Raw genomic sequence first — 23,080 nt, forward strand, 5'->3', positions numbered from 1 at the left:
GTTATCAGTCCTTTGTCTGATGTGTAACTGGCAAATATTTTCTCCACTCTGTGGGTGTTCTCTTCAGTTTAGAGACCATTTCTTTTGATGAACAGAAGCTTTTTAGTTTTATGAGGTCCCATTTATCTATGCTATCTCTTAGTTGCTGTGCTGCTGGGGTTTCATTGAGAAAGTTCTTACCTATACCTACTAACTCCAGAGTATTTCCTACTCTTTCCTGTATCAACTTTAGAGTTTGTGGTCTGATACTAAGATCCTTGATCCATTTTGAGTTAATCTTGGTATAGGGTGATATACATGGATCTAGTTTCAGTTTTTTGCAGACTGCTAACCAGTTTTCCCAGCAGTTTTTGTTGAAGAGGCTGTATTTCTCCATTGTATATTTTTAGCTCCTTTGTCAAAGATAAGTTGCTTATAGTTGTGTGGCTTCATATCTGGGTCCTCTATTCTGTTCCACTGGTCTTCATGTCTGTTTTTGTGCCAGTACCATGCTGTTTTTATTGTTATTGCTTTGTAATATAGTTTGAAGTCAGGTATTGTGATACCTCCAGCATTGTTCTTTTGACTGAGTATCGCCTTGGCTATTCGTGGCCTCTTGTGTTTCCATATAAATTTAACAGTAGATTTTTCAATCTCTTTAATGAATGTCATTGGAATTTTGATGGGAATTGCATTAAACATGTACATTACTTTTGGGAGTATCGACATTTTTACTATGTTGATTCTACCAATCCATGAGCATGGGAGATCTCTCCACTTTCTATAGTCTTCCTCAATCTCTTTCTTTAGAAGTGTATAGTTTTCCTTGTAGAGGTCTTTCACATCTTTTGTTAGGTTTACACCTAGGTATTTGATTTTTTTTGAGGCTATTGTAAATGGAATTGTTTTCATACATTCTTTTTCCGTTTGCTCATTGTTAGTGTATAGAAATGCTAATGATTTTTCTATGTTGATTTTATATCTTGCTACCTTGCTGTAGCTATTGATGATGTCTAGAAGCTTCTGAGTAGAGTTTTTTGGGTCTTTAAGGTATAGGATCATGTCGTCTGCAAATAGGGATATTTTGACAATTTCTTTACCTATTTGTATTCCTTTTATTCCTTCTTCTTGCCTAATTGCTCTGGCTAGGAATTCCAGTACTACGTTGAATAGGAGTGGAGATAGTGGGCATCCTTGTCTGGTTCCTGATTTTAGAGGGAATGGTTTCAGTTTTTCTCCATTAAGTATAATGCTGGCTGTAGATTTGTCATATATAGCTTTTATAACGTTGAGGTACTTCTATTCCTAGTTTTCTTAGAGCTTTTATCATGAAATAGTGTTGGATCTTAGCAAAGGCTTTTTCTGCATCTATTGAGATGATCAAGTGGTTTTTTGTCTTTGCTTCTGTTAATGTGGTTTATTACGTTTATTGATTTTTGTATGTTGAACCACCCCTGCATCTCTGGGATGAAGCCTACTTGGTCGTGGTGAGTAATCTTTTTGATGTGTTGTTGAATTTGGTTTGCCATTATTTTGTTCAGGATTTTTGCGTCAATGTTCATTAAGGAGATTGGCCTATAGTTCTCCTTTTTGGAGGTGTCTTTGCCTGGTTTTGGGATAAGTGTAATACTGGCTTCATAAAATGTGTTAGGCAGTTTTCCTTCCCTTTCTATTTCGTGGAACAGTTTAAGGAGGGTTGGTATCAGTTCTTCTTTAAAGATCTGATAGAATTCAGCAGAGAATCCATCAGGTCCTGGACTTTTCTTTTTGGGGAGACTCTTGATTGCTGCTTCAATTTCATTTTGTGTTATAGGTCTATTCAGGTGATTAATTTCCTCTTGGTTCAGTTTTGGATGATCATATGTATCTAGAAATCTGTCCATTTCTTTAAGATTTTCAAATTCATTTGAATATAGGTTCTCGAAGTAGTCTCTGATGATTTCCTGGACTTCCATGGTGTTTGTTGTTATCTCCCCTTTTGCATGCCTGATTCTACTAATTTGGGTTTTTCCTCTCCTCATTTTAGTCAGGTTTGCCAGGGATCTATCGATCTTGTTTATTTTTTCAAAGAACCAACTTTTTGTTTCATTAATTCTTTGTATGGTTTTTTTGGTTTCTATTTCATTGATTTCAGCTCTTATTTTTATTATTTCTCTCCTATTTGTTTTGGGATTTGCTTGTTCTTGTTTTTTAAGAGTTTGAGGTGTATCATTAGGTCATTGATTTGGGATCTTTCATTCTTTTTAATATATGCACTCATGGCTATAAACTTTCCTCTCAGGACTGCCTTTGCTTTGTCCCATAGGTTCCAGTAGGTTGTGTTTTCATTTTCATTGACTTCCAGGAACTTTTTAATTTCCTCTTTTATTTCATCGATGATCCATTGTTCATTAAGTAATGAGTTATTTAGTTTCCAGCTGTTTGCATGTTTTTTGTCTTTACTTTTGTTGTTGAGTTCTACTTTTACTGCATTGTGATCAGATAGTATGCATGTTATAATTTCTATTTTCTTATATTTGCTGAGGCTTGCTTTGTGCCCTAGGATATGATCTATTTTGGAGAAGGTTCCATGGGCTGCTGAGAAGAATGTATATTGTGTAGAAGTTGGATGAAATGTTCTGTAGACATCAAGTAGGTCCATTTGATCTATTGAATATTTCAGATCTTGGATTTCTTTATTGATTTTTTGTTTGGATGACCTACCTATTGATGATGATGGGGTGTTAAAGTCTCCCACAACCACTGAGTTGGCATTAATATATGCTTTTAGGTCTTTCAGGGTATGTTTGATGAAATTGGGTGTGTTGACATTGGGTGCATATAGGTTGATGATTATTATTTCCTTTTGGTCTATTTCCCTTTTTATTAGTATGGAATGTCCTTCTTTATCTTGTTTGATCAATGTAGGTTTGAAGTCTACTTTGTCAGAGATAAGTATTGCTACTCCTGTCTGTTTTTGGGGGCCATTGGCTTGGTAAATCTTCCAGCCTTTCATCCTAAGCCTATGCTTATTTCTGTCTGTGAGATGGGTATCCTGTAAGCAACAAATTGTTGGATCTTCCTTTTTAATCCATTTTGTCAAGTGGTGCCTTTTGATGGATGAATTAAGTCCGTTAACATTAAGTGTCAGTACTGATAGGTATGTGGTGATTCCTGTCATTTAGTTGTCTTAGTTGTTTAAAGGTTTGACTGTGTGTACCTAAGTTGAGGTTACTCTCTACTTTCTTGCTTTTTCTTTTCCTGTGGTTTGGTGCTGCCTGTCTTTTCATGGTTAAGTTGGGTTTCACTTTCTGTGTGAAGAATCCCTTGAAGAATCTTTTGTAGTGGGGCTTTGTGGTCACATATTGTTTTAGTTTCTGCTTATCATGGAAGACTTTTCTTGCTCCATCTATTTTGAATGATAGTTTTGCTGGGTAGAGTATCCTGGGGTTGAAGTTATTTTCATTCAGTGCCCGGAAGATATCACCCCACGCTCTTCTTGCTTTTAATGTTTCTGTTGAGAAGTCTGCTGTGATTTTGATGGGTTTACCTTTGTATGTTACTTGTTTTTTCTCTCTCATAGCCTTCAATGTTCTTTCCCTGGCTTCTGAATTTGTTGCTTTAATGATGATATGTCCTGGGGTAGTTCTATTTTGATCTGGTCTGTTTGGTGTCCTGGAGGCCTCTTGCATCTGTATGGGAATATCTTTCTCTAGATTTGGGAAATTTTCTATTATTATTTTGTTGAATATATTACACATTCTCTTAGCTTGCACCTCTTCTCCTTCTTCAATGCCCATGATTCTCAAGTTTGGTCTTTTGATGGAGTCGGTGAGTTCTTGCATTTTCTTTTCACAGGTCTTGAGTTATTTAACTAATAGTTCTTTGGTTTTTCTTTAATTATCATTTCATCTTCAAGTTCTGAGATTCTGTCTTCTGTTTGTTCTATTCTGCTGGATTGGCCTTCCGTTTTGTTTTGCAGTTCTATTTCTTTCTTTTTGCTGAGGTTTTCCATATTCTGGGTGGTTTCCTCTTTAATGTTGTCTATTTTTGTCCTGAGTTCATTTATCTCTTTATTAATCATGTTCTCTGTTTCTATGGTTTCCCTTATTTCTTCTTTTGCTTTTTCAAATTCTCTATTTTTGTTTTCTTGGAATTTCTTGAGTGTCTCCTGTACATTTTGGTTGACCATATCCAGTATCATCTCTATAAAATTCTCATTGAGTACCTGTGTATGTCTTCTTTTAAATTATTCTTGTGGGCTTCAATGGGTTCTTTGGCATAGTTTATCTTCATTTTGTTGGAGTCTGGATCTGAGTAACTGTTTTCTTCCTTCCCCTCTCGTTCCTGTACTAATTTTTTGCTGTGGGGAAACTGGTTTCCCTGTTTTTCTGTCTTCCCGTCATTGCCCTTGGTGTTGTTACTGTCCCTGTACTGTGTGCAATTAAGTATTTTCTAGCTTGTGATAATAACAATGGTAATATTTAGAATGGAAGGGTGAGAGGAGATGGAAAGCAAGAAGTTAAAGAAAAGGGAAAAACAAACAGAGAAGTAGGAGAAAATGAAACAAGGAATCAAACAAAGTTTCAGAGATATAAACAGGGAACATTAGTGTACTAATCGACAGTAAGCTGAACAGGCATTAGAGAGACGTAGAGGATTGAAAATAAAAAATAAAAAGAATAAAGATAAGAATTAATACAAAAAATAAGTAAATGAAAGAAATATATATATATAAAAATATAAAATAAAACAAAATGAAAAATAGAAAAAAAAAACACCTCCAAGTTCAAATGCAATGAAGTTTCAGTCTTAATAATTTTGGTGTCCATCCCAGTCTCCAATCCTGTAGATGGTGCCTCTGATGTTGTTCTGTAGTTGTCTCATCAAAGGGGACGCATAAAGTAGAAAAAAACTACACACACACGCTCAAAAAAAAAACCCCACCAAGTGTCCCAAGTTCAAATGCAATACAGTTTCAGTAAGTTTTTCAGCATGCAGGTGTAGTTCTGTTGTTTTCTCATCAAAGATAGGGAGAGAGAAACAAAAGAGTCTGGAGACAGTTCTGTGAATGGCTATCTGTGGCTGTGGCTTGCCTGCCCGCTGCTGTCAGCCTGCTGTTGCTGGAGGCTTTATTTATGCAGATCTCAGGGGTGAGCTTAGCACTCACCTGACCCTGCAGGCTTTGTTTACTCAGAGTTCTTCTGGGCAGATGCCACTGCTACAAGCTTTCTCCTTTCCAAGCACATTGGGGGAGGTGACACTGCACCTGCTTTCTCAGGCCTGCGTGTTTGTTTACAGCTCAAGTGGGAAGTGGGTCTTCCCCCCTCTCCTGTGGAGTTTTCTTCCTTCCACCACTCTCACAAGCTTTCCCGTTCCTGGTTGCTGGGCATGTGCCGGGCTCCCGCCAGCACCTCTCTGGCCCGCCCAGCTTGTTTATTTACAGTTCTGGGAAGGATTCCCTTCCCCCAATCTTTTGCGCTCAGTGCGCCCCACCTTCTTTCCCACGTGTCTTTATTGTTCTTATTGCTTAGTACTCAGTTTTTCTTTTTTCCCTGGGTGTAGGTTGGTCTCTCCAGGGGGCTATGCTGCTCTGGCCCAGGGTTGTCTGTGGGAGTACCGTGTACCATTTAGCTCACCTTGTCTGCGTCTTCCAAGCCGTCTGGGCGTGGGCGACTGGCGGCCCAGGGGCCCACCTGGTTTCTCCGTTTAACGTGAAGTGGAGATGCTCTGCGCCGGCTGGAAGTGTGGAGTCGTCAAAGTTTTGCCTCTTCTCAGTGGTTTTGCCTGCAAGGTGTGTCTCCAGCGTCTCTCCAAGATTTCACTATAGGAGGCACGCTTCCAGCGTCCTCCCTCTATCCACCATCTTGGAATCTTCTATCTAGTCTTTAGAGTAGTTCTCAATCATCCCTGGTGTTCTTTGTTCAAACATGTCATATTGGAGCCAGGCTGCATGCTTTTAGTGAGAGAGGGTGGTGGAAGACCCAGGACTCCACAAGCACAGCATGTAGCTTTGTTATCTTTGGAGCCCCTAGGTCTCTGCATAGCCAGCTTAGAAACCCTGCCCTAGACCATGACAGATTTTATAAAATGTGATTCCCTAGCCTTTCTCTTAATAAAAATTGAGAGGGAAACCTTTTTCTTCTACACAAGGTTTTTCTTAAAAAATAGGAGCTGGGCTAGGGATGTAGCTTGGTAGTAGAGTGCTTGCCTAATATGTGTGTGGCCCTGGGTTTGATCCCTAGTATCCCTCACACACATAAAAATAAAATATAATAGTTGTTGTTTGTAACTTAGTTAAATGTTTTAAATTTCTGAACCCTTGTATACCTTAATTATAGAGATTACTTCATAGAGGGAATTACTGAAAAATAATACTTGATGATAATGATGTTAATAGACTTTCAAGAGATTAGAAACTTATTTGGGGTATCCATTGATGTATCACTTTAGGTGAGTGGAAGTTTGACCTTTGTATGTACTTCCAGACACACTAAAGTGGATGGTGACATATGTCATGGCCCTGGGAATTTATCTTAGATATTAGTGTAGTGAACTCAATGCTTTAGTAAAAGCAAATGAGTCTAAGGGTAGGTCTATTTCTATTGTTTTAATTTTTAAAAGATAATACATTCATGTATTCTTTTCATATTTTTAAGAAACAAAGTAATACGACCATAATTTCATTGCTTATTTAAAATGTAAATTTTTAAAATTCGAATTTGAGCTTCTTAGTAACTAATAGTGGAAGAATTCTTTTTGATCCTCTCCTACTTTTCCAACCATGTTTTCTTGCCTGGTGTTAGGAAATACAAATTGAAGATGCCTGCATTTTGAACAGTTTGAATTTGTGGCCTCAGCTATAATTGTTACCTGTCAGTCTGTTTTTTTATTTTAATTTTATTGTACTTGTTTTTCTACAGACTGGTGAATTTTCAGCTCGCTTCCTTTTGAAGTTGCCAGTGGATTTCAGCAATATTCCCACATATCTTCTCAAGGTAAAAATACAGAATTATTGTTATGGGAATATAAATGAATTTTTTCAAGTAATAATTTAACTCAAAGTCTGTACAACTGGGTTGTCAGCATTTTGTTCACATGATTAATTCTACTGAAAATCTTTACTGCATGAAGATGCATTGAGTTATTTTGTTACCTAACACCTAAAATACTAACTAACCTTAAAAGTCATTTAGATAGGAGGTAAAATTAGTAGTAAATTAAACTTTGAAAAAAGGTTGGCGTTACTTATTAATCTTACTGAGATGAAGGACTTGTCATAGCATTTGTTTATTACACTCTGATTTAAGCAGGATTACATATTAACCATGCTTGCTGAAGGGTGTTTCATTTTCTTTGTGTCAGCAGTTGAATTCCGGTACTTTCAAATTTGGGCTGATCCAGAGCCTCAGAATCTAGTCACAACAGTGTACGTGACTAGAATGAGATTCTTTAAAATGGGTTAAAGTGTTGTCTCTCATCTCTGGTATCTAGATGTTAAAGAAAAGAGAAAAGGACATGAAGATAAAAGAGGGACATTGTGGGGTGCAACTGTGAACATAATGAACCCAAACCCATTCTTAAACATTTGTAAGAAAGTTTTAAACAAGGGGGAAAGGGTGAGAAGAGAATAATAGAGGGTGTGTGTGTGTGTGTGAGTGTGTGCATTATGCATATGTATCGCTATATCACAATGAAATTCTCACTTTTTATGATTAGTATACACTAATAAAAATAAGTTTTAAAAATGGGATGCAGGCCTCGGGTGCACTTATTTTGGGGAGGAGTCTGTAAGTTTTGCAGAGTAAAGGAAGACTCTAGGGGACTAGGCTGTGGTTACTGAGACAAACTAAATGGAGCAAGTTGCAAGTTCTGCAAAGGAAGCTGTAAGACAGAGGCCCAGGTTCATCACAGTTGAGGACTTTGGTTGTAATTTAACGTTTGACTAGCAGCCTCAGCCCCTATTTCAGCCTGTAGGTATTTAATGTAAAAGGAATTTCTGCTTTCCTAATTTGATGTTGTTCTGAAAGCTAACAGTACTTATAACTGTCTAGAGAGAAGATGGAATCCTTGTACACGTTTCCTTGACCATTATAATGGTCAATAAATAATATTAGATATTTAGTCTTATAATGTTTAGAAGTATGGTTTGGCTGAATGTAGACTAAAACAGTAGAAAAGATTGGGAACGTTTTAAAATATACATTCTATTTAAGGGGAAAATTATTTTCTCTTTTCAGAAAGTTTTTGTGCCTCATTAAACTTCTAGTTTTGGTTTCTAGTTGACTTGTTTTCTATCATGTACACAATGGTTGTGAAGTACAAGTGAGACTAGAGGTCAGCAGCTTATCTCAGTTTCTCTATACCCCTGTGGTGGGAAGTAAATATATTAGATTTGTGATTACCAGACACAATCTCATTTAGTTTCATCAATTTCTTTGCTCTATTACAGTAGCAAGCAGTTCCCTTAGAAATCCTTACAGCACATCACCAGTAACCTCCTTCATATATTCCAGTTAAAAATCTCCTTCAGCTCAGTTAAAGCCAAATTCAATGGTATATATAGTGCACTATTCATACAGTTATCTTAATCCACAACTTACAGTGTTTTGCTTTTTTGTACTTTGTCTGAGTAGTCTTTGTGTGTATTTGATATTGATGTTGTCTCTGCTTTTGTTCTTGAGGGTCAAAGGAAAGAATGTATGTTGGCTCATAAACTAATAATTTTTCTCTTCAATATCAAATTCTCATGTTGTCTATTTGAAGAATTTTTGCTCTATATTATGCTTCTACTTTCCTTGACAGACAAGAGAAAGGTGGAATCTATTTGCCAAAAATGTAGTTTTTTTTCTCCCCCAGATTACTGTGATTATAGTGATTTTTCTTGTATAGATAAAATACAACATTAATGTCTTTCTGGATCTATAGTTCATGCAAAGGAAGTAAAACAAAGACAAAAAAGGAGAAACTCTTGTATAACATAAAACAACAGCAAAACAAATGAAGCTCACATGTCTAGCAGAAACTTCTTTACATGTTATTTGTGTTTGGACGCTCCTCAACTAATTTCTAGACCTATAATTGATAGTTTAAGTCCAAGGATAAGATTAACTTCCTCAATTCCTAGGGTTAGGATACACTTCACCAAGAGCAGTGAGGTTTTTCCTTCAGCTTCCCAAGCAATTAAAAGGCAAAGCAGAACTTTTAAATACCAACATAGCATGGAGTTTGACAATATACCCCCAATGGCACCCGCTACGCTATTATGAAGCATCATCCACTCCTAGGTGTGTATTACCAAGGACTCACTAATAAGATTGTTTGATGTTAAAATGAAAAATGCCATTAAATATTCAGTGATATAGTTTTGTTTAATATTATACTCTCTGTATTAGTTCTTACATGGGATAGAGTGAATTTGTTCTGAAAATGAAACCTGGCTTCAGAGTCTCAATTTTATTCTTGGTTGAGCTAAGTCAAAGGCTGAGATAAATCATTTATGTAAAAACTCAGTCAGTAGGAAAACATTTCTGTGTTCATTAGGATTCTTTACTTCAGGTGGTTGAAATCCACTTTTGTAAACCAAATGAGAAGTATTCAACAAATACTCTGCTCCCATAGTCCATGTAGTAGGGAAGCAGAGCCTGTGTTGCATAATCGCAGATCAGCCTTCCCTTGTTTGTTTCACATGGGCTCAGTTACATATCCCACCACTCCTTAACTGGTATACTTGTGGGGAGAAATCTGGGGTCAGCAGAATACAAGGGTGATTACTGAAATAATAAAAGTGGAAGTGTTCACACAGTATTTAGCCAAAGGAAGAGTATTTTGTAATTGTATATAGTTGACTATGTAATTGTAATTGTATCCATGGGTTCTGTATCCGTGGATTTAGCCAAGAACAGATGGAAATTATTCGGAAGAAAAATTGTAACTCTTCTGAACATGTACATGCTTTTGTTGTCACTGTTTCCTAAGTAATACAGTACAAATGACTTACATAACATGGACATGGCACTAGAGATTTAAAATGCATGTGTGTACGTGAATTGGTGATATGCAAACACCATGCCATTTTATATAAAGGCCTTAAGTATCTTACAGATTTTGATATCTGTGAGGGTCTTGGAACCAGTTCCCCAAGGATACCCAGACATGACTATATTTTCTCTTAAGGAAGAGCTACTGCTCTTAGTTTTGTTAGGGTAAAAACTGAGTCATGTATATTACCATCTCTATTTTCATTCTGAAAATTACTGAACCTAACAACATAATGCCAAGAAAACATTTCCCCCTTTGGAAAACCATACTCCATGTTGCAAAACCTAAAGAATAGGTTCTAATTTGTCTACTAAAATTTTTATCATCTAACAAGAAATACTCAAACAATGAATATAATACTTTGGGGAGGAGAGCAGCCTACTTATAAACATGCTGTGTTTGAATTAGTCTTTCAAATAATGAGCCACTTTTATACAGAATACAGTGAAGTTACGATCCTAGAGTTAGGACCCACTTCAGCAGTATCATACAGAAATATGTAGGGAAACTTCTGGATCCTACTCTACTGGAGAGTTAATAGCAGTTATTTCCTGCTGGCAATGCATGTGATAAAACAGAGCCTTGCAAAGAAAAAAATCAGTGGCAACTTTTCTTTGTTGAATAAGAAAAGACCATATTGTTTATATAGTTTAAATAGTTCTGGAGTGTTGGACCCTAGCCCAGACCAGGCCAGACCAGAAGCAGTGCTTTAACAATTTACCATGATTGAGGTACTTGGACTTTTTGTTTCTGTAATAATCGTATTGGCATCATTTTATATGACACAGTGAGACTATTCATCCTGACAGAATGTTTGCTGAAATTTAGTTCCTAGTCTGTGGAATCTGAATCATGACACTATATGGAAATGAATTACAGGTGAGAAAGCTAAACTACGTCACATATGTCAGGGGTTGAGGTGGTCTTCCTTCCTCTGAAGCTACTGTGGCTATATGATCATCAGGATACACTCAGTACAAAACACAGGTCACTCTGCTGCCAAGCAGAGACAGAGAGCAGGAATTAAGGACTGGTTATCAAGACATATTCACAAGCCTAGGACAGGTAGAGATTCATAGTAAATGTAACATATGATAGTCCAAACAGGTCATTCATGTGGAGGAGAGGGTCCTGTGTGCTCAGATTATCTGCAGACCTCCTCAGCCTGACCTTGACTAGCAGGTTACATACTTGCAGTCAGTCTGTTTTCAGTCCAACCTAGGTTAGCAAACACAGATGCTCCTCAGGTCAGGGAGCTTACTGAAAAGAGTGGCTCTGGCTTGCTGTCCTATGGTAGGACACCGTAAGAAAGATAATGAACTAGCAAGTGCATAGCTACAGAGTTATTTTCCGTGTGGGAATATGACTCGTAACAATACAGGGGCCTCGAAGCTCAGGGTTTTAACTTTTTTTAGTGTGAAAAAAATCTGCCTTTTAAGTGACAGCAATGATAAATATTAAACAAACGAGCAAAAACAAACACCTTGCCCCCTCCCCCCGCAAAAAAACACTGAGCAGGCCAAACAGAGTACCTCTGCATGTTGGTCATGGCCTGTGGATTACTCTAAAACCTAATAGTCTGCTAACCAGCTGGGCAGCAGAAGGCTCTTCTTTACTTTCCTTGATTTACAAGTGCAATGTGGTATTAGGGGAGACCTTTATTATAATACACTGAAGGACCGTGAACCAGGGTTTCACTCAGCACTGGAGCCCCACAGTGTCCTGTACTGCTGTAACAACTGCAGCAGAGTCCCCTGGGTGGACAGGATTTGAATTTTGGGTGTGGTAAGTATTAACTTTGACTTAGTAGGATTAGACAACTGACTACAACCACAAAAAAGAAAAGAAAAGAAAAAGATTCAAGCATAATCATTGTCCCCAAATGTGTACCTGCTGTCTCCAAATGCCTTATGATATAGTTGATAAGATGAAGTCAACAAACATTAATCGAAAATAGTTAGGTACCAACTTGAATGCTACTTGTACAGTAGGCTTTTTAGAAAATGTGGATTGTACAAAAATGTCACAGAAACCTATTGATCTGTAAATTAATAAAAATTAATAATTATAAATTAAGCAGTGTAAAAGATATGGAGATTGTTACGCATTGGAATGGTTAGAGAAATGTTTATGACCAAAAGCTAGGCGTCTAAAGAATGTGGCTTTTGATGACTGAAAGCAGATGATTATGTAGTCGGTGGGTGGTGGGACTGTGTGGATAAACTTAATCTGGGGAGTAGGTAACGATCTAGACTGCAAGAGAAACTTCTCACAGGAGACTAGTGAGGGACAGCACTGGAAAGTTGTGAAGATCTTGATTGCTAGGGGAGTAATTCAGACCTCATTGAAAAGGCAGTCTTTGTTCCCTGATACCTGGATTATCATGGTAATAGCTTCCTATTTTATTTCCTTGGGTCCATTCCCTCCCACCTCTGATCCTCGCTCTCCCTTCAGTATTAATGCTAGAGCAGTCTATTTTAATGTCCTCTTGAAACCAGTGATGGTTTCTTGTTGGATGCTCCTTCTACAGCCTCTCTCTCCCCTGCAGGGCTCTTTTATAGGGCTCCCCAACATGTGCTTTGCATCGGAAACAGGCTGCTTTCCTCAGCACCCTGCCGGCACTGTGAAAATTCCCAGTTGTACCACTTTGTTTATACTCTCCCCAGCTCTGAAGCCCCTACTCTTTCATCTTTTTCTGAAGAATTCACTTAATTGACATGAGAATAAAGAAGCCCAGAGTAGTTCAAGTTACTTGCCCAAGACCTTCAGTGTTTATTTGAAACTGTTGACAGAGTATCTAATCTTAATTATTGGCAGCAAGGATGAGAGGCACTGAGACGTCAAGGTGGAGAAGAGGGCTAATGAAATGAAAGTGAGCCTTTTGAAAGAGGAAGTTCAGTGTGAAGCTGTGGGAAAGCGAAGGTCTGAATGTGGAGAGAGTGGAAGAGAATTACCACATAGGTGGAAGGGACAGGAACCCAGAGTGAATGGCCAGATGCCACGGAATGAACAAGAATGGAGTGAACAGATTTGATTTAGCTAGGAGATCAGGGTGGTGAAAGTAAAGAGGACGCTCTCAGTAAAATGGTGAAACAGGGGGCCAGATGTTGGTGTTAATGAGTATGTGACCAATTAAGAAATAAGCTCAGTGGGTATTTAACAAAATAATTTGTGGCAATGGAATGGAAACTTTTTTTTCCCCCTTTTTCTCTTATTTTCCTTGTGGTAATGGGGTTTGAACTCATAGCTTTGAGCTTGTGAGGCAGGCACTCTACTACTTGAACCACACCTCCAGCTGGAATGGAAACTTGAACTGATATGACCAAGAGAAATTGTCTAGAAGAAATAACTGAAATGATAGCATATTATTCAAAATAATCATAGAGAAGGTTGGGATTTTTTTTTTTTTTTGGTTGTTTTTGTTTTTGTTTTTTTGCAGTACTGGGGATTGAAGCCAGGACCTAGCACATGCTAGGCAAGTCCACTAGGCACTTGAGCCAAGTCTCCCCGCTCTTTTTTTTTTTTTTTTTTTTTTTGAGATAGGATCTCCCTAACTGTGCCCACTCTGGCCCTGAACCATAGATCCTCTTGTTTCTACCTCCTTAGTAGCTGAGATTACAGCTGTGATCACCATGTTCAGCTTTAGAAATCATTTAAATTCATAATCGACTTAAACATGATAGTCTTACTGATTAGAAAAGTTTAAAGGAAATGTTGCTGGGAACACCCATTTCTTTCATACAGTTAGGAAAAGTAGGTGATGTTTAAAAAGTGTATGACTTGTCATCAAAGGTTGAGTTTTAATAAATTGGTATGGTTTTGAAATTTCTCTTTTCATTTTTCCTTAGGATTAGTGGAGCATTTTGCATTTTCTACACTCAAAAGAAGAGAATTAGGCTGATTGATGACCCCAGAGTTCTTTGGGGGGAAAGGGGTATGAATTTTTGCAATCGTCCTTCATAATTTGAGTTGTTTGAAAGTCCACTTAATTTTACCTCTTTATTAAGAAGGAAACTGTTTATTTCTCCCAAATATTCCCTTTATTTAAAATCCAGCAAGCTCCTTAGGGGTGAAAAGTATTGATTATAATTACTTCTCAGCAGGCATAAGCTTATAAACACAAAAAGCCCTCTGATCCTCATAAACGAGTGTAAATTCAAAGGCTGACCTCACAAAGATTTTTCTCTGTACCATACATTAAATGAATCCCCAGAATTTGAGAACTTTAGTTGAGGCAATTTTTTGGATCCAATAAAGTCACACTTAATAAGCAGCTTTTAGAAAGAAAGACTGCTTTAACTCACTCTTGTGCAATCTGGCTTTAAAGCAAAGCAGTTGTCTGGTGCTTGAAAGAGCATAAAGAATTCACAGGGAGTCCTCATCTTCTTATCTTAAAGGAAATAGTTTCTGTCTAATCAAATAGGAGTGGGCATACTTTTATAAGAGTAGGAATGTGTACCTAGAAGAAAGTGCCATAAAAGTAGGGTGCTGTTTATTCCTGCAGTAAGTCTGATTTATAGTTCTAAATTTGAGCCAAATTTTGCATTGGGGACTTTAATCACAAGGAAAGCAGTGAGATGATCTGGACCTTTATTCTGCAAGGAGCTACCTGTGGTTCCTTAAGTAAGTGTGGGACCTATGACTTTCAGTTCACTCTCCTGTCTTTGTCCCACTTCCATTCTCTAGAGAGACAAGCAGGGCTTAGAGATCAGCCCTCTCTAGATGAGGGCCCAGCAATCTTTAAAGGGCACCATAGTAGAATTTTAGGCTGATGTGCCATATGGTCTTTGTCACAACTACTCAATTCTGCTGTCATAGCTTGAAAGCAGCTACAGACAATATGTAAATGAATGAGTGTGGCTGGGTTCCAATAAAACTTTATTTTCAAAAGCAGGTTTTGGGCTGAATGTTGTCTGTAGGCAGTAGGTTTCTGATCCCTCTTCCAGATTGTGGAATGGGATACGTCTTTACAAAGGCACCTGGCAAATCAGATCAATAAAGGAATTTGTTTTTTTTGTTTTTTTTTTCCTTTTTCTTTTATTATTCATATGTGCATACAAGGCTTGGTTCATTTCTCCCCCCTGCCCCCACCCCCTCCCTTACCACCCAGTCCGCCCCCTCCCTCTCCCCCCACCAATACCCAGCAGAAACTATTTTGCCCTTATTTCTAATTTTGTTGTAGAGAGAGTATAGGCAATAATAGGAAGGAACAAGGGTTTTTGCTGGTTGAGATAAGGATAGCTATACAGGGCATTGACTCACATTGATTTCCTGTGCGTGGGTGTTACCTTCTAGGTTAATTCTTCTTGAACTAACCTTTTCTCTAGTACCTGTTCCCCTTTTCCTATTGGCCTCAGTTGCTTTTAAGGTATCTGCTTTAGTTTCTCTGCGTTGAGGGCAACAAATGCTAGCTAATTTTTTAGGTGTCTTACCTATCCTCACACTTCCTTTGTGTGCTCTCGCTTTTATCATGTGCTCAAAGTCCAATCCCCTTGTTGTGTTTGCCCTTGATCTAATGTCCGCATATAAGGGAGAACGTATGATTTTTGGTCTTTTGGGCCAGGCTAACCTCACTCAGAATGATGTTCTCCAATTCCATCCATTTACCATCGAATGATAACATTTCGTTCTTCTTCATGGCTGCATAAAATTCCATTGTGTATAGATACCACATTTTCTTAATCCATTCGTCAGTGGTGGGGCATCTTGGCTGTTTCCATAACTTGGCTATTGTGAATAGTGCCACAATAAACATGGGTGTGCAGGTGCCTCTGGAGTAACCTGTGTCACAGTCTTTTGGGTATATCCTCAACAGTAATATTGCTGGATCAAATGGTAGATCAATGTTTAGTGTTTTAAGTAGCCTCCAAATTTTTTTCCAGAGTGGTTGTACTAGTTTACATTCCCACCAGCAGTGTAAGAGGGTTCCTTTTTCCCCCGCATCCTCGCCAACACCTGTTGTTGGTGGTGTTGCTGATGATGGCTATTCTAACAGGGGTGAGGTGGAATCTTAGTGTGGTTTTAATTTGCATTTCCTTCAATAAAGGAATTTGACTCAGTGAGTGAGGAGTTTTTATACTATGGTCCCTTTCTATTTTACTAACTCCATCAACTCTTTAAAGTTTCCCTTCCTCCCTCTCTCTCTCCTTTCTTCCTTCCCTCTCTTTACTCTATCTTCCCTCTTATTTTTAAATCTATTAGTAATCTATAGTTTATTCAGTTCTTCCGCATCTTGGTTTCCCTAACTGTTAAAATAAGATTAACTATTGTGGTGGTCTGAAAGTTTGTACCCCGCTCCCGCAACTCAACATGTTAACATCCTAATCCCCAAAGTGATAATATTAGGAGGTGAGACCTTTTGGGAGTCATGAAGGTAGAGCTGTCGTATGTGGGATTAGTGCCTATATAAAAAGAGACCCAGAGAGCTACTTAGCCCCTTCAACAAGCAAGAAGGCACCAGCTATGAACCAGGAAATAAGCCTTCATCAGACACCAGATGTACTGTAGACTTGATCATGGACTTTCCAGCCTCCAGAACTGGAAGAACATAGTTTATAAGATAACTAGTTTATGGTGTTTTGTTATAGCAATCAGAGCTGACTTAAGACAGCTAGGCACAACGCACATGGTTGTTGGAAATGTTAGTGAGGTAGCAAATATGAAAATACTTAACAGACTTCTTCTATAGTGTGGATGTTGAATATCTCCCAAAGACCCATGTATTAATCACTTGGCCTCTGGGTAGCGCTGTTGGGAGTGGTGGAGCCTTTAAGGAGAGATAAGGCCTTGGAGAGTGTATTTAGGTCATTGGGAAATTACCTTAGAAAGGGATTTTAGACCTTGGTCTCTTCCTGTTCCTCCCCTTCTCTCTCTCTTCTTTCTTGCTTCCTGTCCATGAAGTAAGCAGTTTCACTTTGCACATGCTCCTACAATGATGTGTTGCTTTGTTACAGGTCCAAAGCAATGGGGCCAAGACCATGAACTAAAATTAACCTTTTCTCTTACAAGTTGATTATCTCAGGTATTTTGTTATAGTGATGGGAAGTTGACTAACACGACTTCTGAGCTTGGAGTAGTGTGGTATAGAAATGGTTTTGATACTACTTAGTCATTTAATTTGTATTTAAAGTATTGAATTTAAAAGTATTTGAATTTGTTGGGAAGAAGTTAATTGATACCAAGATAAATTTATATTACTCCTTCATTTTTCCTTTTTCCTGATTTTTACCATTTGAGCTCAAAACTCAAATTTCTACTTTTCCTAAATGTCCAGCTATGACGTATGATAATTCCGACAATAGTATAGTTTCCTACAAAAAAATGAAAAGCAGTCCTTTTGATTTTCTTTTAGTGCTTATTTTGCTTATGATTTTTATGGTCTGCTTGTGTTTTTGTCTTTAAAATTACAATTTTAGGCTGGGCACCAGTGCCTCATGCCTGCAATCCTAGGTACTCAGGAGGCAGAGATCAGGAGGATCACAGTTTGAAGCCACCCCAGGCAAATAGTTTGTAAGACCCTATCTTGAAAAATAACCTTCACAAAAAAGGGCTGGTGGAGTGGCTCAAGGTGTAGGCCCTGAGTTCAAGCCCCAGTATTGTAAATAAATAAATATTACAATTTTAGGATGTACTGTATCTCAAATTATCATCAGTTAACCTGTTCTGCTACCCTGTTACCATATGGAGTGATAATCCTGCAAGTACATTCTACTATTCTCTTTCAGAGTGTGCTCTAGTAACGTGAAAGTGCGTATGTAATTGGTAAGTAGTGGAGGCATGTCAGTGCAGTGCAAAAGTTGCCATGGTTTGTAGTTTATTTTTCATAGCAAATTAAGATTGTGACCATTAAAGAATAGCTTCTTCATACAAAGCACACTATTATGAATGATTTAGCAAGCTGTTGAGGCATAAAATATTTCACTTAATGTCCACTCACTTCATCTCCTTCTGTTTGGCTTAGTTGGCCACATAGTATATAAATATTTATTTATCAAGCATTATTATTAAATATCATTATTTATTAAGTTCTTAAATATTTACTGCATGGTTTCTCCCTATCTTTGCAGAAAAGAAACAAATACAAGTCAATGAGCCAGAACTACCCTTTATGAAATCGTTATGTTTTGTCCAAAATTTGCTGCTCCACTTTATTTTCTGATGATCATTTCTCTCTAGTTTCCCCATACTGCAGTGATTTCAGTCTTTCCTGTAGCCCCTTCTACCTAGTTACCTTTATACCAAAAATTACAAAACGTTGTTGAGAGAGACTAAAGAAGATCTAAACAGACCTGCAGTGTTCATCTGTCACATATGTAAGATGTCAGTTCTCCCTAAATTGGTGTATACATCTAGTGCAATCATGGCAAGTCAGAATTTTAGCAGGCTTTTTTGGAGAAATTGACAATCAGATTCTGAAATTCATTTTGAAATACCAAAAACCTAGAATAGCCAAAACAATTTAGAAGAACAAAGTTGGAGGACTCATATTCTCTGGTTTCAAGACTTACTGTAAAGCAACAGTAATTGAGACAGTGTTGTAATGGTTTAAAAAAACAAAAAAAAATATCAATAGAACACAGTAGATTACTTAAAAATAGACTCACAGATACATGGACAACTGATTTTTGACAAAAGTGCAAAGCAATTCAGAGGAGAAAGGAGAATCTTTTTAACAAAATGGTGTTGGAACAATTAGATGCCTATTACCCTCCCCCCACACAAAAGGACCTTTAGAGAAGGACTTTAGTCAGGATCTTGACATTGTTAGAGAAAGCCAGGCTACATATTCCTAGAAGATGGCACAGTGGGTGTTAGTTGCTTTGGTCTGCCTAGCATCGCTCCTCCCCTTTTTCTTACTATAGTATCTCAGGCCTGGGACTGGGGACACAGCTCAGTGATAGAGCACTTGCTCACATGTGTGAGACTCTGGAGTCAATCCTCAGCACTGGGAAAAAACCAAAGAAACATCACTGATGGTGTCCGTGTCTATGTTCTGTCTACTCCAGTCTGCGAGTCTGGGGCCATTCATCACAGTTGTTGCCTGGCAGGGATGAGTGGTTAGTGCACAGGCTGGATTTTGTGAGCCATGCTTGCCCAGTCAGAGCCCTTCCAAGGTCTTTGGAAACTGCAGTAAGAGGGGAAAATCTTTTTCTTCTCTGTGATGTTTATAAGCTGGATAAATTGAGTCCAGGACTTCAGGCACTTGTGTTCCTTCTTGTGTAGGAAAAGCCTCTAGACACACAGCCCAGTAGGATATAATGTAAGCTATGTTTGTAATTTAACATTTTCTCATAGCCTCATTGAAAGAACTACAAGGAAACAAGTGAAATTAGTTTTGATAATATGTTTTATTTAACTATTACGAATTTTCAAAATATTATTTCAACATGTCATAAAAATCATATATATAGAGAGAGATTTGTTTTAGTACTACATGCTTGAAATCTTGTGTGTAAATTTTGCCCTTTGCCACCTCTTACTTCAGAGTAGTCACATTGCAAGTGCTCCACAGCCACATTTGTTTAGTGGCTTCCATATCGGACAGTGCTGCACTACTCAGCTGGAGTGAAAGAGGTCAACATGGAGAAAGAAGCAAAGATAGGAAAGACCGAGACAGAAAGAGGACTATCAGTGGTGAGGTTTTTGGTTTCGGTTGTTGAGAGGTCTGAGGAACTATTTTGGATCTAGCCCTATCACCAGGCACTTCTTTGGAGTCTTTGAGGCCCTTATCATAGTTTTCTAATAGGTAACTGTTCTCTTTTGTGTATGAGTTGGGTTTTTGTCAATTATAATCAGAAAAATTTTGATTCATAAGGTAAAGCATTGTTATCACCATATTTTTAAGGATGAGGAAACTTCAGCTGAGAGTAGTTAAAAGGCTTGGTTACCCAGGATTATCCTGACTATACATAGCTAGTCATGGATTTCAACCTATGTTGGTCTCATTCAGTCCATGCTCTTACTATCAGAGTAGACTGACGTGGAAGCTCCTTGTAGAGCAAGCCCTTTTCTTTGCCAGAAGCAATGGGATTTCAATAACTACCAGTTATTCATTCAAGGTCTAACATAGTTCTTTTAGCCTCTACTATAATAGAGTTATGAAAATACTTGCTTTATGTGACTGGGAATGTAGCTCATAGGTAGAGCATTTGTCTAGCTTGTGTGAGGCCCTGGGTTTGATCTCTGTCACTGTCAAAAAGAAAAGAAAATAGTTGTCTTATGATAGGATTTTTGGGGTGGGGGCCCTAGAGTGGTCCTGTCAAGATATTTCACCCACTACTCATTCTAAAATAGTGAATGGAACCCAGCTCAGTATTGCATATCTTGTGGTCACATGCATGCTGTCTCATAGACCAGGTGGAGCAATTCAACTTTGTTTCATTTGAAATACATTATATCCTGTCCAGGAAACTTTACTAGCATGTCTTAACAATTGTGCCACTAAAGAGTAAGTGACTTACTAAGGCTTCATAAGATCAGTGTTCCAGTCTGAATACAATTTAAAAAGTACTCAAAATAATTTTAGAATGATTGTCTTCTAGTTGCCATGACTGATGTTACAAAGTCCTGCTTATCAACATGAAGCTATTGTTTTCCGTTTTCCAGAATCATCCCTTTGAATGATTCCAGTACTCTAACATTGAGTTTATGGTTGATTGTTTTTAGAAAGTTGTCATAGACCCATATGCTTAAGAATTAACATAAATGAAGTTGATGTTTTATGTTGGGGCACTCAGGCAATCTGTAATTACAGGAAAACAATTCATACTTGATGGCACATAGCTAACAGCTCAACTTAATTTAACACACTATCAAAAGTTTCATTATTAGACAACATAACAAATTAAGGCTGTTTAATTTTAGTAGGTAGTATAACATAAAGCTTGTTTATAAGTGTAAGGTCTGAACCTGCTACCACTATCATAATTTCTCACTTGAAAATTCTACCCCTGCTTTTTTTATGCCTTGTATTTAAAAAAAAGAAGATACTAGGTTTACACTGAGAGTCTTCCTATCTGTGATGTTGTTACACTGTTCTGGCTTCTGACCCTCAGGTATTAAGAGATAGCAGCCCAGTCTTGGTGCTACAGGAACTCTGCTTATGAGATCCTAGCCACGACAAGAGCTACCCTTTGGGACTGTTTCTCCTTTAATCTTCCCTCTATTTTCCTAAGCCTAAGTAGTTTGATTCTTTCCTTTTTTAGATGAGGGACAGGAAATGGTATTTGCACTAGGGGCTCTGAGGTAGCTGGCCAAAATTCTGTTTCTTGATCAAGTTGTTATAAGGATATTTACCTTTTACTGTTTCACTAACCTATAGGGGAGTGTGTGTGTGTGTGTGTTTCTTGTAGTTTTCTACATTTGTATTTTATTTTGCAATAGAAGGTTAAAATGATTTTTCAAAAGCAATACATTGAATGTTGAGGATTTTAAGGAATTGTAGATTCTCTCCACTTGCCTTGCCTAGTTTTGCCTTTTGCTAAGAAACCAAGGGCCATGAAATCTGTATTATTGTAGGGAAATCTCCTTCAGAGGCATCCTTTGAATGGGATCCACCCATGCATTCAACAATTGAATTGTTTTGTGAGTCAGGAATTGTACTTGCTGCTGAGGATTAGGTGGTGGTAAATAACAATAAGTGTGGTTTGTCTCCTCACTGTGCTTATTAGTCATATTAATAGTTCCACAAGGTAAAAGTCTATTTGATCTTTAGTAGACTGTTTGAGAATATTATCATAAAGATTGATATCTGAAGACATCAATATTCTTCTTGGTAGACATTTATCAATAGGTAGTATATTAGTTATCTTTTGCTATATAATAATTTACTCCAAAACTTAGTGGCTTAAGACAGTAAGCAATGATTTCCTTGCAGTTTTTCTGGGTTGGGTGTTTGGGATTGACTGAGTTGGAGGTTCCAGCTCAGGGTCTCTCATGTGGTCTGGTCAGAATGTTGGCAGAGATCTACTTCAAAGATGTCTCACTCACATTACTGCTGGTGGAAGGGTCCAGTTCTTCATCACATGGGCCTCTCCATAGTACTTGGGTATCCTCACAACATGGCATCTGACTTCCTCCAGAGCAAGCAGTGCAAGAGAGAGGAAGTGGGGAGGAGCCCACTATATCTCTTATGGCCTTAGGTCTGAAGTCCTACACTGTCACTTTTATTCATTAGATGTTAGGTCTAGCCTATACTTTAAGGGAAAGGAAATTAGTCCCCACATGTTGAAGGTAAGAGCATCAAAGAACCCATGGACATATTAAAAAGCCACATAGGTATTAAGTAGGTACGGAGGCAGAGAGAAAGATACTAGACTCTAAGAGCTCGTGCATATTATCTTGTCCCTATGGACATTTACATTAATTTGTATTCCACTTGAACTAAACATATCCTTTATACGTTCTTGGATTTGTGTCTTTCTCAATCTGGAATAGTCTTTACAATTCCCGCCTGTTCATATCTTATCCATCAGATGTGGCCTTATACAACTGTCACTTCCAGGAAGAGTGGAAGTGTGAGGAAAGGCCTAGAGTGGGTGAGCTTGAATTCTGTTCAAGAAAAAAACAAGATGGTTGAGTGTGAAATGGAAGATTAAAGAGTTTGGGCTTTGTTTAGTACATGCTAAAAGGTCACGTAAAGTTTTAACCTGGAGACAAAGTGCAACTGAAGTGGAGCCTTTAGATTTCACCGGGGAGAATACACGGAGAGAAGGAGCGTAGGTTAAAGGAGACTGCAAAGGTCCAGAAGAGAGGTACACATAGCAAAGAAGAGCTGTTGCTTATAAGAATTTAAACTCCTTATGGCAGAATTAGTTGAATTCACTTTTGTATTTCCTTGCATTCCAGCACAGTGCCCTGAACATAGTGCAGTCAGCCCTTGATATCCTCAGGGATTTGGGTCCAGGATACCCACAGATACCAAAAGTTATGTCTATGTATACCCAAGTCCATCATGTAAAATGGAGTATCATTTTCATATGACCTAGGCACATCCTCCTGTATACCTTTCAATTATCGCTAGATTCTTATAATACCTATTTCTGTATAAATGTTATGTGAATAGTTATATTGTGTTGTTTGA

The 23,080-nt window shown here is 37.9% G+C and overlaps 1 protein-coding gene across 3 annotated transcripts in view; it reads left to right on the forward strand.

Annotated features, from left to right (window-relative positions):
- Positions 1-23,080, forward strand: part of Babam2 (BRISC and BRCA1 A complex member 2) — a 372,389-nt gene that overhangs the window by 122,043 nt on the left and 227,266 nt on the right. For all 3 annotated transcript variants that reach the window (XM_020154590.2, XM_074049402.1, XM_074049403.1), the window contains one exon: positions 6,882-6,956. In XM_020154590.2, the coding sequence (XP_020010179.1) occupies positions 6,882-6,956 (75 nt within the window). The remainder of the gene's footprint in view (positions 1-6,881; positions 6,957-23,080) is intronic.

The sequence above is a fragment of the Castor canadensis genome, chromosome 12 (genome assembly GCF_047511655.1).
Source record: "Castor canadensis chromosome 12, mCasCan1.hap1v2, whole genome shotgun sequence".
NCBI lineage: Eukaryota > Metazoa > Chordata > Mammalia > Rodentia > Castoridae > Castor > Castor canadensis.